At 38.1% G+C, this 15,518-nt stretch overlaps 1 protein-coding gene across 2 annotated transcripts in view; it reads left to right on the forward strand.

The window, feature by feature from the left end:
• The window catches only part of ALG14 (ALG14 UDP-N-acetylglucosaminyltransferase subunit), a 190,270-nt gene that overhangs the window by 154,855 nt on the left and 19,897 nt on the right, over positions 1-15,518 (forward strand). Inside the window, exon 4 of one of the 2 annotated variants that reach the window (XM_077120184.1) lies at positions 282-1,733. The exons of the other annotated variant lie outside the window; for it this stretch is intronic. Within the exon in view, the coding sequence (XP_076976299.1) occupies positions 282-512 (231 nt within the window). The 3' untranslated portion in view covers positions 513-1,733. Of the gene's footprint in view, positions 1-281; positions 1,734-15,518 lie in introns of those variants that run through there. 2 annotated transcript variants of the gene reach the window in all.

Below are 15,518 nucleotides of genomic sequence, written 5' to 3' on the forward strand. Positions count from 1 at the left end.
GACTGAGCACCAGACACCCTGTCTTCCCACTGCATAGGGAATGCCACCTAGCCCAAACAATTTTTATGTTTGCCCCAAGTCATCCAGTTAGTAAGTGGGAGAGCCAAGACTACACATCTTTGTCTCATTCTGCTCTGTGCTGCATCCTTGGTATTTGACAGGGAATAATTCAAGCGTTAAAAGAGTGAAAAATCCCCCTAAGATCTGTTTTTAATACAAAATGCCTCATTTATATTGATATTCTGTATGTTAATTTGACCTTCAACCTTTTTTTTTTTAAGGTGTTGTGTAACGGACCAGGGACATGTGTTCCTATCTGCATGTCTGCCCTTCTCCTTGGTATACTAGGAATCAAGAAAGTGATCATTGTCTACGTTGAAAGCATCTGCCGAGTAGAAACTTTATCCCTGTCCGGAAAGATTCTGTATCACCTCTCGGATTACTTCATTGTTCAGTGGCCGACTCTTAGGGAAAAGTATCCCAAATCTTTGTACCTTGGGCGAATTGTTTGACAAATGATACCTACTTCCATAGAATTTTACAATCAACAATAATATTTATTATAAATGGAAAAAACTACATGTTCAATGTAAAGGCTTCTGTAAGTCCTGAGTGAAGTATGTACAGATAACCCAGTAAAGAAACAGAGGCTTCTCTTATAAAACAGACATTAGTAAACAATAGCTATTAAATATTTATGTCTCTATACACCAGATCTCTTTTCTAGATCAAAGTATATATCACTGGAGTAGATTGAATTATGTCCCCCACAAAAACATGTTCAAGTCCTAACCCCCAGTCCTGTGGTTACAAAATCATTTGTAAGTAAGATCTTTGAAGATGTTAAAACCAGAATGAATCAGGATGGATCTTAATTCAATATGACTGGAAATCTCGCAAGCAAAGGAATTTCTAAACACAGAAGGAGTAGAAACCACAAGAGACAGAAAAGACAGATCGCCATATGACAGAGGCAGAGATTAATTGCCAGCAAGCCACCATCAGGACAGTACAACCTTCAGAGAAGGCATGGTCTGTCTATACCTTGATTTTGGATTGCTATCCTCCAAAACTGAGCCAATAATTCCTGTTGTTTATGCCAACCAGTTTGTGTTATCTGTTAAAGTGACCCTGGCAAACTAAAACAATCACTATCTGCAAGTTATCTTCTGATTTATTTTGGCAATATTTTTTTCTAGAACTAAATATAACATTCGTATGAATTGTAACATTTCCTGTTATAAAGCTTTTTTTTTTTTTTGCAGTATTCTGTATTGTAAAAAGAAAGGTTTTTCTTACTCCTTGTTCATGTACAACAGACTTTATTTCCTGTATGCAAGCAGTGAATTCCCCAGTGAATCCCTTCAGCACAAAGGAAGCACTTGTATTAAATTGGCTTCATGACAATTTGTACTCGACAGGCTTTCAGAACCGTCAGCATAAACCAATATCTTTTTTTTGTTCTTCATTCTTACTTCATAAGTACTTGGCCTCAATCCAGAATATCTTTTAAGCCTGCTTGTTTAATTGTTAAAGAAATTTAAGGGTGACTCCTATCGCAGTAATAAAAATATGATTCTATTTATCAAGCATCCAGACTCTCAAAATATTAATTAAAAATATTTTTTAATATATTTGCAGTGTCATGGTTGTAATTGTCTTTATGGCATTTTGAGAATGTTTAGGCTTCCTGGATTATATATTTACTAAATATTTACATAGTGTTTGCTGTATGCCAGGATTTCTTCTACACAGTTTTCAAATGTTGGCTCATTTAATCCTGATAACAGCTCGATGAGGTAGATACGATTCTTATCCCCATTTTACAGATGACTTGTCCAAGGCCAAAAAATTACTAGTAAGTGGCAAGGCATGGATTCAAGTACAGGCAGCCTGGCTTGAGAGCAGGGCTGACACAGGCATGGAGTCTGTGCAGTTGCACAGGGCTTGTTGCTTAGGAGGGCTCCCTGCTTGTTTTAATACTCTTCTGTCTCTCTCTTGAATTTCTCAATAATTTTTAAATAAGGGGCCCCACATTTTGTTTTATAAAAGTAAAATAAATAGGTGAAGAAATTGTGAGAAATCAATGAAAAAACAAATTTTTAGTGAAGAGAGGTGTGGTCACCCAAGATGACATAAAATTAAAAAGTGTAGGTGAATGTGATGATATTGTGAATTACTAATTATATATGTAGAATGGAATGATCATATGTTAAGAATTTTTTTATTTGTTGTATTTTTTTTTAATTTTTTAAAAAAGTGTGGGTGATCTATCCTTTTATATTCCTTTGGGAAAAAAATTCTTCTAGGAAAATTATAAGCATGTCTAATCAGGCTGGAGAAACACATGAGAGAAGATTTCTCAGAATGGTGATAGCGCTTTGCTGCCTGGATGCAGCAGCCATGGGACAGCCAAGCAGTAGTTCATCATGATCTATCTGCCTTTAATTCTCAAATCTCAGGCACTGGCTCTGTTTCCAGTGACTGCGAGGCCTAGAATAGCAGACACTGTATTAGTATGATTCAATCAGGGACTGAGATGAAATAAGCCTCTACTTTTCTAGAGAGAAAGTGATAGTTTTATGAGACAGCAGGATCTGCATTTTATTCATCTGTGAATCTTCTCTCAACTCTGTACTTTGTTCCTAAGTGGCACTAGGTAAATAGTTATTGAATAAAATTGGACCGAGTTCCAGGGCAGCTTCACAGGGCCCCCCAGGTAATCCTGTCAGGCCAGAGCTTACAGTGCCCAGGCAAGGAAGAGCAGTAGGGAAAATGCCATAATTTTTTCCAGACATAGGTCCCAGACGTTTTGCAGAGTCTTAACTTAGACAGTGGTTAGCCTGGAATGTCAGAGAAAGAATCTGTGTGTGTTATGTCACCATAAGTTTAGCAAATATCTTCCCCAAGTTCAGGCTGCTATATACGCCTTTAGAGCCAGGCTTAGGCACATGTTATCAAGCCTTCCTGCTCAGTTCTAGAATATTTGGTAAACAAGTGCAAGCTCTGCTGTGTGTTATTGTTATGGCTAATGTGAGTCTTCAAGGTCATATTAGCAAAAGGGGTTGGCTCAAGATTATAGTAGGGGGCATAGGTTTCTGCCATGCATTTCTGAGGCATTAAGAAAGATATTGCTGTAGTCCCACTCGAACTGAAGAAGATAATAGCTAGTTTGTCTCCGGAATGCAACATTTACAATAAGAGTCTGTTCATAAAAAATAAGCTGCATGAATCTTCAAATGAGAGGCAGGGGACACCACACATCCTGCCCACACCTACTTCCCTGGAAGATTTTATCTATAGTTCAGTAATCCTGAAAGGTCTCAGACACTTGCCAGGCCAGAAGGCCCAGCTATTTCAAATAGGATGTCCAAAAATCATGACAGGAAGCTTTTGCCTGGAACGAAGAGTGCTATGAAACCTTGGCAACAAGAATAACGTTTTACAGTTCAAAATTTTATGACAATTGGAAGAGATCATTGCTAGAAAGGTTACCCAAGCTTCCCCTTATAAAAGCAACTTGAAAATGTGTTGTTTAACAGATCTTCCAAGATACACATATAGTAGCTTAAAATTGGGAATTGTACCCCGTTAAAGTGTTCAGTTCATTAGATTGAACAGTTGTCTATTTCTTCTGAAAAGCCCTACCCCCAAAAAGAGTTAACCACCTTTTATGAATGATAAGAAAACCATGAGTTTTAAAGAAGATTATCCTTCTCCATTATGTCATTTTGGGGGCCTTGTGGAATTTCTTCCTCAGGATTTCAGCTCTCAACACAGTGAGAAGATACTGACATCTGACATCTTCTGTCTGTCTTCCTGAACTTTCTTCTCTTAAAACCCGTCACTCTAGCACTGCAAAAACAAACCATCTATAATTGCATTCTTTTTGCCAACTCTTTTTAAACATGAATGGGATATAGCTCCTTATTTTCCCTCTGGAATAGTTAATCCATGCTAGCCTCTATCACATCCCTCAAGCAGCAAACTTTGGAATAAATTATTTTTTATTATTCTCTTTCCTTATCCACAGGTAATTGGTTGCTTTTTAAATTCTTTTTTATTTTGATGATATATATACAATATAACATTTCCCATGTTAACCACTTTCAAGTATGCAATTCAGAAATGTTAATTACATTGTTGTGCTACCATCACCAATATCCATTACCAAACTTTTCCATCACCCTAAACAGTACCTATTAGGCGTTAATTCTTCATTCCGTCCCCCTCCCCCAGTACGCTGACATCTTCTTTCTGTCACTACGAATTTGTATATTCTAGTTAACTTTTGTATAAGTGAGAACATACAATATTTGTCCTTTAATGTCTGCTTATTTCACTCCATGTGATGTCTTCATTCCATATGATGTCAGTGTTGTAGCATAAACCAGAACTTCATTCCTTTTTAATGCTGAATAATATTCCATTATATATATATGCCACATTTTGTTTATCCATTTTTGTGTTGATGGACTCTTGGATTACTTTCACCTTCTGGCTATTCTGAATAATGCTTCTATGAACACTGGTGTTCAAATATTTGTTAAGTCCTTGCTTTCAATTCTATTGGATATATCCCTGGAAGTGGGATTACAGGGTCATATGGGAATTCTGTACTTAATTTTCTAAGGAACCACCAAGCTGCTTTCTCTTCAAAGTCAACCATATTTATTTAATATTTTTATTTGTTTTGTTCTTAATAGTCATTCTAGTGAATGTGAAGTGGTATTTCATTGTGATTTTGGTTTGCATTTCTCTAATGGCTAATGACATTGAGCATCTTTTAATGTGCTTATTGGCCATTTGTGTTATCTTCTTTGGAAAACTGTCTAATCAACTCCTTGGACCATTCTTTAATTGAAAAAGAAGGTCGAAAAATAGTTGCCAGGGGCAAGGGAGAGGAGAGAATGGCGAGTATTGCTTAATGGGTTCAAGTTTCTTTTAGAGATGACAAAAATGTTCTGGAAATAATGGTGAAGTTTCACAATGTTATCAGTGTACTTAATGTCACAGCACTGTGCACTTAAAAATGGTTAAAATGATTTTTATGTTCTGTATATTTTACTACAGTAAAAGACTATTAAAAAAAACACTATACAAGAACACATTCCATTAGGAGTCAGAGTAAGGCCATCATCACACATTGTGTAGTATCTGGAAAACTATAGAATCATGAGAGAATGAAAGTGAAAAAGTCAAATAACAGTTTTAATGTTACAATAGTTTTGACTTCATGGACCCCCTGAAGAGGTCTCAAGGACCCCCAGGGGTTCCTGGACCACATTTTGAGAACTGCTGATCTACATAATGGCATATCAATTACTTCATCTCCTCTAAGAGCCTTTAGTCATTCAGTCAATCATTGATCTCTCTATTTGTTTTCTATTGATGCATAACAAATTTAGTGGCTTAAAAATATATCTATTATCTCACAGATCTGTAGGTAAGAAATCTAGGCAAGACTCAACTGCTTCTCTGTTCCGGGTCTTACAAGGCTGAAATCAAGAAGGCATACAGGGCTGGGTTCTTATCTGGAGAACCCAAGATCCCCTTCCAAGATCTTTCAGGTTATCATTGGCAGAATTCAGTTCTTGCAGTTGTAGGACTGATGGCATCTTGTTTATTCAAGGACAGATGGAGAGCGCCTACTGCCGTTTGTCTCTTTTTAAGTATTCACGTGATAGGTCAGGCATGCCTAGGATCATCTCCCTTTTGATTAGCTCAGAATCCACTGATGAGGAACCATAATTACATCAGCAAAATCCCTTTTGCCATATTACTATGACATATTCAGGGGAATGATATCCCATGATATCCACACTTTAAGGTAGGAGATTATATAGGGTGTATACACTGGGCAGAGAGCATATAGATGACCATTTTAGAATTCTGCCTGCCACAGTCTGCCAGAAGTTTTCTGTTTGTTTTGTTTTTCTTTTACCTTTCACCTAGACTATAAACCGCTGCTTTAGTATCCATGTTTTTTATGGAAATGTATGTTTTACTAACACCATCCCTTTTCTAGCCGGTTATTTAACCTTTCTGCATCTTGTTTTGCTTGCTTATAAAATTGTGATGATAGTGGTACCTACTTACAGAGTTGTTGTGAGCATCAAGCTAGCTGATAAATGGACTGCCTTTAGCACAGGATCTGACACATAGTAAGCTCTTATGTCTTTATCATTGATGGTTTCCTTGGTTCATAAGTAGCTCAAAGAAGGGCTATCCTTAAAAAGCACAGCAACCACTTCACACCCTCTACGATTAGAATTAAAAACTAAAAAGAAAAGAACAAGTGTTAATTGAAGATGTAGGGAAATTAGAACCCTCATACACTGCTTATGAGAATACAAAATGGTGGAACCTCTGTGGAAAACGGTTTGGCAGTTCCTCCAAAAGTTAAAAGTTACCGTATGACCCAGTAATTCCACTCCTACTTATGGTGGTACAACTTTGAATGTACTAAACACCACTGAATTGTGCACTTTAGATGGTTAAGTGATGGTATGGTATATGAATTATATCTCAATGTAAAAAATGACCATCCATAGTAAAGGAATCTATCCATATATATTGGTGGGTATACACAGAGATGGGGAAAGCAAAAACAAAACCAGCACAGCAGCCAGGAGCTGCTACAGAGAATTTTTTGTTTGTTGTGATTCCATCTCTGCCCTTGACCAAACACAAAACAGAGACTGTGAAGGTGCTAGAGATAAAGAATTGAGGAAGGACTGAGTTGGAAGTGGATGAAAAGAGCTAGTCAGGTGAGTCTGGAAGAAGTAAATGGTCTCAGCGTGAGATAACTCCCTCATTAAAGAACTTCACGCCAACAGCCTGGGTTCTCGTTGGCAAAGACTCTCCTGTCCTTAGGAGCCAAGGTGACTAAGATAAATTGAACTTTCCAAAATTGGCCATCCCACATGCTCTTCTGCAATATGACCTTGCCACTTCCCCTTCAAGAAGTATCTGAGTCCATACCCCTTGAATCTGAACTGGCTCGAGTGACTTGCTTGACCAATAGAATACCACTAAAGTTATGTTCTGGGACTTCCAAAATTGGGTCAGAAGAAGCCTTGCAGTTTCTGACTCGGTTTTTGAAATGCATATTCTCTGGATGCTCACTGTTGGGGTGCCCCTCTCAGAATTTAACCACCATGCGGTGAGAAGTCTAAGCCACATAGGCCATGTGTTGGCATTCCCGTTGACAGTTGCATCTGAATACAGACTGAGTCATACAAACTCAGGCACTAGACGTATGAGGGGAGAAGCCTCTCAATGATTCCAACCCTGCCATTCAAGTCTCTCCCAGCCTTTCTAGTCTTCCCAGTTGAGGCTCAGACACAATAGAACAGATATCAGCCATTCCTTCTGTGCCCTTTGAATTCCTGACCCAAAAACTCTGTGAGCATAATTAAGTGGTTGCTGTTTTGCACCACTTTGAGGTGATTTGTTGCAAAGTCTTAGGTAACTTGAACAATAAACTTTAAAAAGGATCCAGTTTTTCCAAAGTTTGGTGTTTCTACAGATTAGAAAAGGAAACAATTTTTCATCCCCAAGGCAAAGGGAAGAAAATGTATTTCAACGTCATGGATAGGAAAAGGATTTTTTTTTCTTGCTCATTGGCTGTGTGTAGCAGTGAAATAGAAACCAATGGATTCTTCTAAAACTTTTAACCATCCGCAGATGAATAAGCAAATGGTTGTACTTGATTCCTAATCTCTTTTCCTTTCCTGTATAACTGAGGTTTTTTTCCACTCTAATAAACTTTAGCATTTAAACAGAAGTCATGTGTCACATAAATGACGATTAGCAGCAAGAATGTAGAAGAGAAGATAACTGCTGAGCGTGAAACCTTAATTAGTAGTCAAACTATTCAACTGAAAATAAGAATAGTGTTCCTGGCAGGGAAATGTGAAATCTTTCTTCCAGTTTAACTTGCAATCCTCTTTTTTCTCGTAGTCATTTTTAGTATTATAATTTAACATTCAATGACTAGAAAGATAACTTTTTTTATAACTTCTTTTTTATTTACTTTTGTACCAGTGATCTCAGTGCAGTAATCTTTCTCTGACATCAAAACGGGTCACTCTTCCCATCCGTAGGTCCCCCAGTGGATTGCCAAGTGAGATTAGTATAGGAATCAAACCAAAGAGAAGCTGAGCAGCAAGAGAAGGAATGAAGGACTCTGGAATGACTGTTTCTTCTCCCCTCTCAAACAAAGGGGGAAAGTTTCATTCTTTAAAGAAAAGGGAAGAAAAACAAGATTTTTATGGAAATACCATATACAGAGTTGGAAGAAATTCAGCCAGGAATAAAAAGTATCCAAAATGTTCCCTTATTCAGTTCCAGTCTGGCTGCCAAATTAAAAAGGCTCGATTTTCAAGCTGATTTGCCCTGAATTCTCTGGACCTAAAACTATGCACAGGATCTAAAAGCATCCAGGCTTTGGTCCATTGACCCCTAAGTTGTGTAGACTGAGTCTAAAGTGGCCCAACAGAGAGAAAACTTAAAATATTATTCAAAATCAGGGTGCACGGGTGGGTTAGTGGTAGAATGCTCACCTTCATTTGGGATACCGTGTTCGATTCCAGGACCATGCAACCCCAAACTAACTAAGAAAGTTTTGGGGTTAACTTTCTTAACCCCAAAAAAAGAAGTTAATCAAAATCTTAAGAAAAAATATTTATGATTGAAATGATAAAAGGTTTGAGATTTGATCCAAAATCCAAGGAGGCTTCTAGAAGAAACAGGATTAACTGTTGCTTGATCACTGTGGAAGCTGAGTGGGCAATGGGTATGTGGTGGGGGGGGCATTATAAAAACTCTCATCACGTTCTTCTCTGCTTTTACATATGTTTGAACATTTCCACAATCAAAAGTTTTTAGAAAAATATCGTGTAAGAATCTTCATTTGCTAAAAACTTGAAGAATATATTGATTGCAGATAAATGGATTTGTTGAAACAAACTAGATCTTAAAATGAGAAGAAAGGAAATGTTTTAATTACTTTTATTGCACGTTTAGCTCTTGGGAAAAAAATTAAATCTGTCTACGCATCTGGTTCCTGAACCTAAATAGGTTGTTTTAACTTAAAACATTCAGACCTGAAACTCTCAGGGCACTGCTGTCAAGTACAAAATGTCACCTTATTCTTTATCCATGTAAGGACTGTGCTTCTCATTGTTCGGTAAATATTTGAGGTGTTCCAACATCAACTTGAAAGGAGCCTTAAGGGCACTGATTCCACTGTTGAAAGAGTCTCCTTTCTCCAAGGACATACTCCCTGCCCCATGTCAGTCAATTGCAATAACACAAGTCACCTCTGTGGACCAGGAAATATTAGAGTTAGTGCTGACACCAAACTCTTTACGCCTATGCTGTTGAAAGAATCGCTTTGTGGAGCAGAGAACAGGCTGCTGGGCCACAAAAGCCTGGGTTCTGGTTCTAGCTTTCCACTCTGCAGGTTTTTGTCATGGTTATTTTAATATTTGAATATTTTTATATTTTAGTTTCCTCATCAGATAACATAGAAGATTTGGACAAACTATCCTTGAGATTCCTCTCAACAACAATAATTACTGCCCCCACCACAATGTAATAATAGTGTCTATCATTTATTGAGCTCTAACGGTATGTCAGATAAGCATATCTGCATTGACTCATTTATTCCTCAGAGCCAGGCAACTGAGGCCCACACTTCAGTGAACCCCGCTCTTGCCACTTCCCTCCCCATGGGGCATGGGTGGCCAGCAGGAACTGTCCACCCAGAGCCCACACCCCTTTTCTAGACCAAGATCTGGCTGCCCAAGATCCCAGAATGCCCTGTCTCAATGGTCAGAGCCTGCTTCTAAGGCTTGCACAGGCCTCTTCCTCAGGTGTGCTCTCACAAGAGTACAGGTCAACCGTGCCCCTGAGGCTGAGGAATGGCAGAGGGCAGCTTACAGCGGGGAAAGGTATGGAAGGAGTCAGAACTTGCAGTCAGGGGTATAGAGCCAATGTGCCAGGCACCTCACAATGTGGGGTGGAACCAGGTGGAAAGAAGGGGAATGAGCTGTGGGCCAGGATGTTTTAGTTTATACTGTGGCCTAGTGTCCTGCAAATGTCAGCAGTAGGCCTACCTCATGTCAGTATTATTATTACCACCTGTATTTTACAGAATAAAACTGAGACGCAGAAAACTTGAGTCATTTGCCAACAGGCACACAGCTGGTGAGTGGGAGAGCCACGGCTCAAACTGCCATCCTAGAGATTCCCAAGCTCTTCCCTTTCATGCTGCAACACACCAAATCCATAGATTCTGCCGATACCCGAGGTGCTCACAAGACCCAGAGATGCCCTGAAAAGCCGCCTTCCACCAGTTAAGCTGCTTTTCTACCCTGTGCTATATCATTGGTGCCAACTGAGGATGTGGCAGACTGCGGTGATGGCAAAGCCTCATCCAGAAAAAAATCACCATGGGAAATTGAGTCAACAGAAAAATATTTGATACAAAAGTATGACAGTTAATCCTAGGATTTCACTTTTTGTTCTGAACTTCTGACCCACAGCTGCTGGTCCAGCCATGGAATATCAAGAAAGTACCTTAAGTTGACTTTAACCCTGATGACCAAGTATTTGGCCAGTCAAATAAGTATTTTCTTGAAGCTCTAAAGCTAGGAAATGTTCTGATATGTTTTATATATGTATAACATATCAGAAAATTGGATATACCCCTGCACCCATCCCCAAGACACCCTGAGGCATAGAAGTAAAATCTAACCAAACGTATTTTCAGTTACTATTCATAATGAAGTGTCCAACAAATTATAGGTAATTCAAAAAAACAACTTTCTGAACAGAGCTATGAAAATATTCCTACAATAATTTCAGGAGGCATAATTTGATGTACTTAATACCAAGTAACCAATTTAATTATGTGTTGAATACTAACCACAAGTATCAAAAGTTAGTGATGATAATAATAAATACTAGTGAGTGATTATTATGTACCAGGTACAATTCTTAGTCTTTTACAATAATCCTGTAAGTAGTTAGTATTAATAGCTCTTCTTCACAAATGAGGAAACTGAGGTATAGAGAGGTTAATAAGAATGGAACTGAGATTATACACAAGGGGGTTTATCAAAGTACTATTTAAAATGGAAAACAATTGGGGCAGGCCATGGCGGCTCAGCAGGCAGCCTGCCATGCTGGAGACACAGGTTTGGTTTAATAAAAATATTAAATATTAATATTTACTAATTTACATATTCAATATTAATATTTTTAAAAGGTAGGCATGCATCCAGTACGTAGTTTTCCATGCAGCTTTTACAACACCTCACTTGATAACCAACAGCACTAAGAGGTGGTTAAGGTAGTCTTAACTTCCATTTCTCAGGTGAGGAAAATAAAAACGAGAGATTATTACTTTTCTGAGATCCCACAGATGGTACTTGGCCAAACCAGGGTTGGAATCTTTGGACGCCTTGGTCCAGTGTCTGAGCACAACCAGTAATGTGTAGTACTGACCACATTCTGACAGTGATCTTTGAGATTGATTAAGTATGGTAGCGGACTAAGAGAGCTTCATGCCAATTTGTTGGAAGACCAGTGAAATAAGACTCAGGAGATCTGAGTTCTATTCTTGTCTTTGCTATTAATTAGGTCTGTGGGCAAACCTTTGACCTCTCTGGCCTCTGTTTTTTTTTTTTATCTGGATTTAATACAATGTAATCAGTTTTCCTGGACTGAGTGTCTGCCCCAGAGGTCAGTCACCTGCCTTGTTGTGTGCCAAAATCCTATAAAAATGATCCTGAGGCTCTGAATAATAATACTGATGTAAAATTTATCTATTTTTATTGTAAACAACAAACAAACATTCTTGACATACAAACATTCTTGACATGGTTATAATCAGTGGTTCACAATATCATCACATAGTTGTGTATTCATTAACATGATCATTCTTTTGAAGAGGTGCATCTCTCCAGCAAAAAAAATAAAAAAGAAAAACTCGTACATGCTATACATACACTTACCCCCCCTCTCATTGACCACTAGTAATATAATACTGATTTTTACTTAAGATTTGTGGGGAGAGGGTAAATTGTAACACACATCACCAGCAAAAACCTTGATGTTTCCTTTAAACACTTCTTTTTTTCTCCATATTCCTTCTTCCTCTACCAGCTATTTAAATTCTCTCTCTCTTTTTCTTTTTTCTTCTCTTTAAAAAATTTTTTTTGCCCCTTTTTCCACTCACATCTTCATTACTTCTCCTTATCCCAAGTCTATTGTTCATTCAACAAATATTTATTACATGCCCACTATTTCCCGGGACTGTTCTTGGTACTAGGGAATATAGCAATGGACTTGACGTTCTGTCTCTTTCTTGTATAAAGCAATCTAAACCAGTCTCAGTTTCTTAAATGTGCACCTAGCAAAAGGCAGGCTATAGAGTGATAGGGTGAATTTAAATAGCTAATAATTTTTTTTAGCGTTAAATATAAACATGAGAGGTAAATACTTCTTGTTCTTAAAGAGCATATCAGCTGTATTTTTAAAAATAATTATATGATTCATGAAATTAAATTCATAATAGTGTCTCCTTCAAAGACACTGATAATCATAATAAGCATTTATTGGATACTTAAAAGTGCCCCTTAGCACTGTATTAATTGCCTTACATTTAACCCTCAACCCAGTGAAGTGGATGCTATTATTATTCCCCTTTCCAAAATGAGGAAACTGAGGTTTAGAGATGCGAAATGACCTGTCTGAAGTCAAACAGCTTCTGGGTGGCAGCCCCTGGACTCAGACCTGCGTGTGTGGCCGAGACCCTATGCTTTTAGCCTCTATGCTTGCTGCACCATCTCTCTGCCTTCCAGGTCTGACCTTATCCAAAGGTATGCTATCCCTGGGAGTATTATAACCTATTTTCCAGTCCCGTTTTTTACCATGTCTTCTCTCCTCAAAACTTTAGCCCTCTGCTAGAGTACAATTAGAATCAGAGAGTTTTCTGAACAAACTGTAATTCCAACAACAGACATCTGTGGAGCACCTACCACATGCCAAGTGCACTGTGACAAATGGCGTAGATTCATTACAAACACTAAGAAATGATCTGGGTTAAAACTCTTAAAGCTGAGATCATAGAAACCCAATTCAAAATTTAAAAATTTGATTCATCCATGAACAAAGTGCAGGGGTAGATCCAACTTCAAACCCAGATGGATTCAAGAGCTCAAACAAAGCTAGCAGGCCTCTATTTTTTTTTTTTTTTTTATCTTCTTTCTTTGGCTCTGTTCTCTTCTTTTCGGCTTCATTCTGTCTGAAGGCTTTCTCTAGTTGTCAAGCAAGATGCAACCTAAAGTTCACATCCTCCCAACTCAGATACTCCAAAGGACAGACAATGCTTCTCTCAATTATCATTTATCAACACCAGGGATGCCTTTGGTTAGCTCTTTATGAGTCCCATGAACCAATCATTATGGCCAGTGAGGCAGGGACTCTGACTAGCTGGCACACATCACAGGCCTACCTCTGTGGCTAGGACAGAGCTGTGATTGTGGAATAGGCAGAAGTTCCCAAAGAAACCAAAAGAGAATAGGAAAGCAGGTGGAGCAGGTATAGCTGCAATCATCTACCACCTAGTCTCTGCCATCAAAGAGCCTTTAATTTAGTTGAGGAAATGGAGATAGGTGAATTAAAAGATAATGCAAAGAAGCATACAATTGTCTAACGAACGGTGCCCAGAATGGGAGAAATTTTGGATTGAGGATACAAGGAGCCAAGAAGCTCAGAAATAAAGAACCATCCTTCACTAATCCCAAGACACCTTGTGGAGATAGCCCACAGTATAGGCCTCCAACTGCCCTGCAGTTCTTGTTCTCCCTCTTCTCCCTCACCAATTTAATGTCAGCTCTAATAGTGGTGGGAGCAGGAGAGGGAGGCTAACTGGACAAAATGACAAACAGAGAGATCCCCACTCTGTCTTTCCCATCTCACCAGAATTACTTGGCAGCAAATGTTTGTCCATGAGAGCAAGTACAGCAAAGGGGAACAGGCCATTTGGAGACGCACATTGTGTGAGACCCAAAAAAGGAATAAAGAAAGAGCCAAAAAACAAGGAGGAGAAATTCAATTCTGAAATGAAACTGTTCGTCTTTTTGCTGAACATGTAGAGTGATAATAGAGCCTTTCTCTGATGGAAAAAGCTCCATTCATGATGCGAGTTAGAGAAGTAATTAATCCATTCCAACCTCCAAATGTGGAGTCTTCCTTTCTCTTCCTCTTTAGTTTTCCCTTTATGTACTCCATGTCTGAAATGATTACTAAAGCTTCTGTTTGTTACAACTGTTTTTTAAAAAACCAAAATCATCTTTAAAATCTGCCTGTCTCTGTAGGTCAATGAGAACTCCTGGAGGCATTCATAAAGAACAAGGACAGGTTTCCTACGGCTATCCTAAAAACAATGGGGGGTCCGAGGCAACGTGGCTCATGAACTACCAACTTTTCTTCACATAGTGTCTGGAGAGTTCTGGCTTTAAGTAACAAAAGCATTTGAATTCTTAGAAGCAACCATGATTTTTCTTACTTGATATCAATCAAGAGAGTTATGCGTCAGGGTTTTGCATGGATTTGGTGTTTCTTGATTGTTATAACATTTTAGAGGTGAATATACAAGTAATTAAAGTATGTAACCACCATCACATGAATCCTGACTTGTTACGTGGGATTCTGAAGATATAGATTTAAGCATATGGCAACAAGTGTGAAAGGCGTATTCCAGTTCTGAGAAGGAAATACACCAACTATACAATGAAAGGATTTCCTACTTTTTTCACCCTACAGTTCCGGAGAGAGTGCAGTGGTTGAAACCGATTTGCTTAAACAAATATGTTAATGTTATTTTTTTCTTAAATTTATTGGATAGTAAATGGGAGTTAATCAATTTCATGTACAAATTATGCATTAATTATTTTGGAAATTTAACTTTCTGGTTTACCATTATTAACTATATGGTATATTTGGAAATCAAACATCCAACATTGTTCTTACCTTTTTTTTCCCCTAACATCTAAGCTAGGGATTATTCTGCTGGAGCCCATGGAAATGTTTGCAAGTTGGGGGATTTGTATACATCTATGCATTTTCTAGAAAGATGATTGTAGCTTTCATTAGAGTTTCTGTAATCCTTCCCCCCTCCCCCAAACACAAAACTTACAGCCTTTTTAAAGGCATATTTATTTGTTTCCAAATCTATTTTCAACCTGAGGTTGAAAAGTTAATGGAAAAACCCTATCTCCTATCCTTTTGCCCCTATTCAGTTTTCCCACTCGTCAAAAATGGTTTATATGTGTGGTATCTGAAAAGCCATCTGTTGAGAGCAGTAGGATGCAAGGAAAAGGAGAGGAAAGATAATAGTGGCAAATTTTTTTTAAAGAAAATGATTATTTTTTTAACAGAAATCTGTCGTGAATTTTTTATTTTTTCCTTAAGTCTCCTGGCTATTGTTAATTGTTCTTTAG

The sequence above is a fragment of the Tamandua tetradactyla genome, chromosome 11 (genome assembly GCF_023851605.1).
Source record: "Tamandua tetradactyla isolate mTamTet1 chromosome 11, mTamTet1.pri, whole genome shotgun sequence".
Classification (NCBI taxonomy): Eukaryota; Metazoa; Chordata; class Mammalia; order Pilosa; family Myrmecophagidae; genus Tamandua; species Tamandua tetradactyla.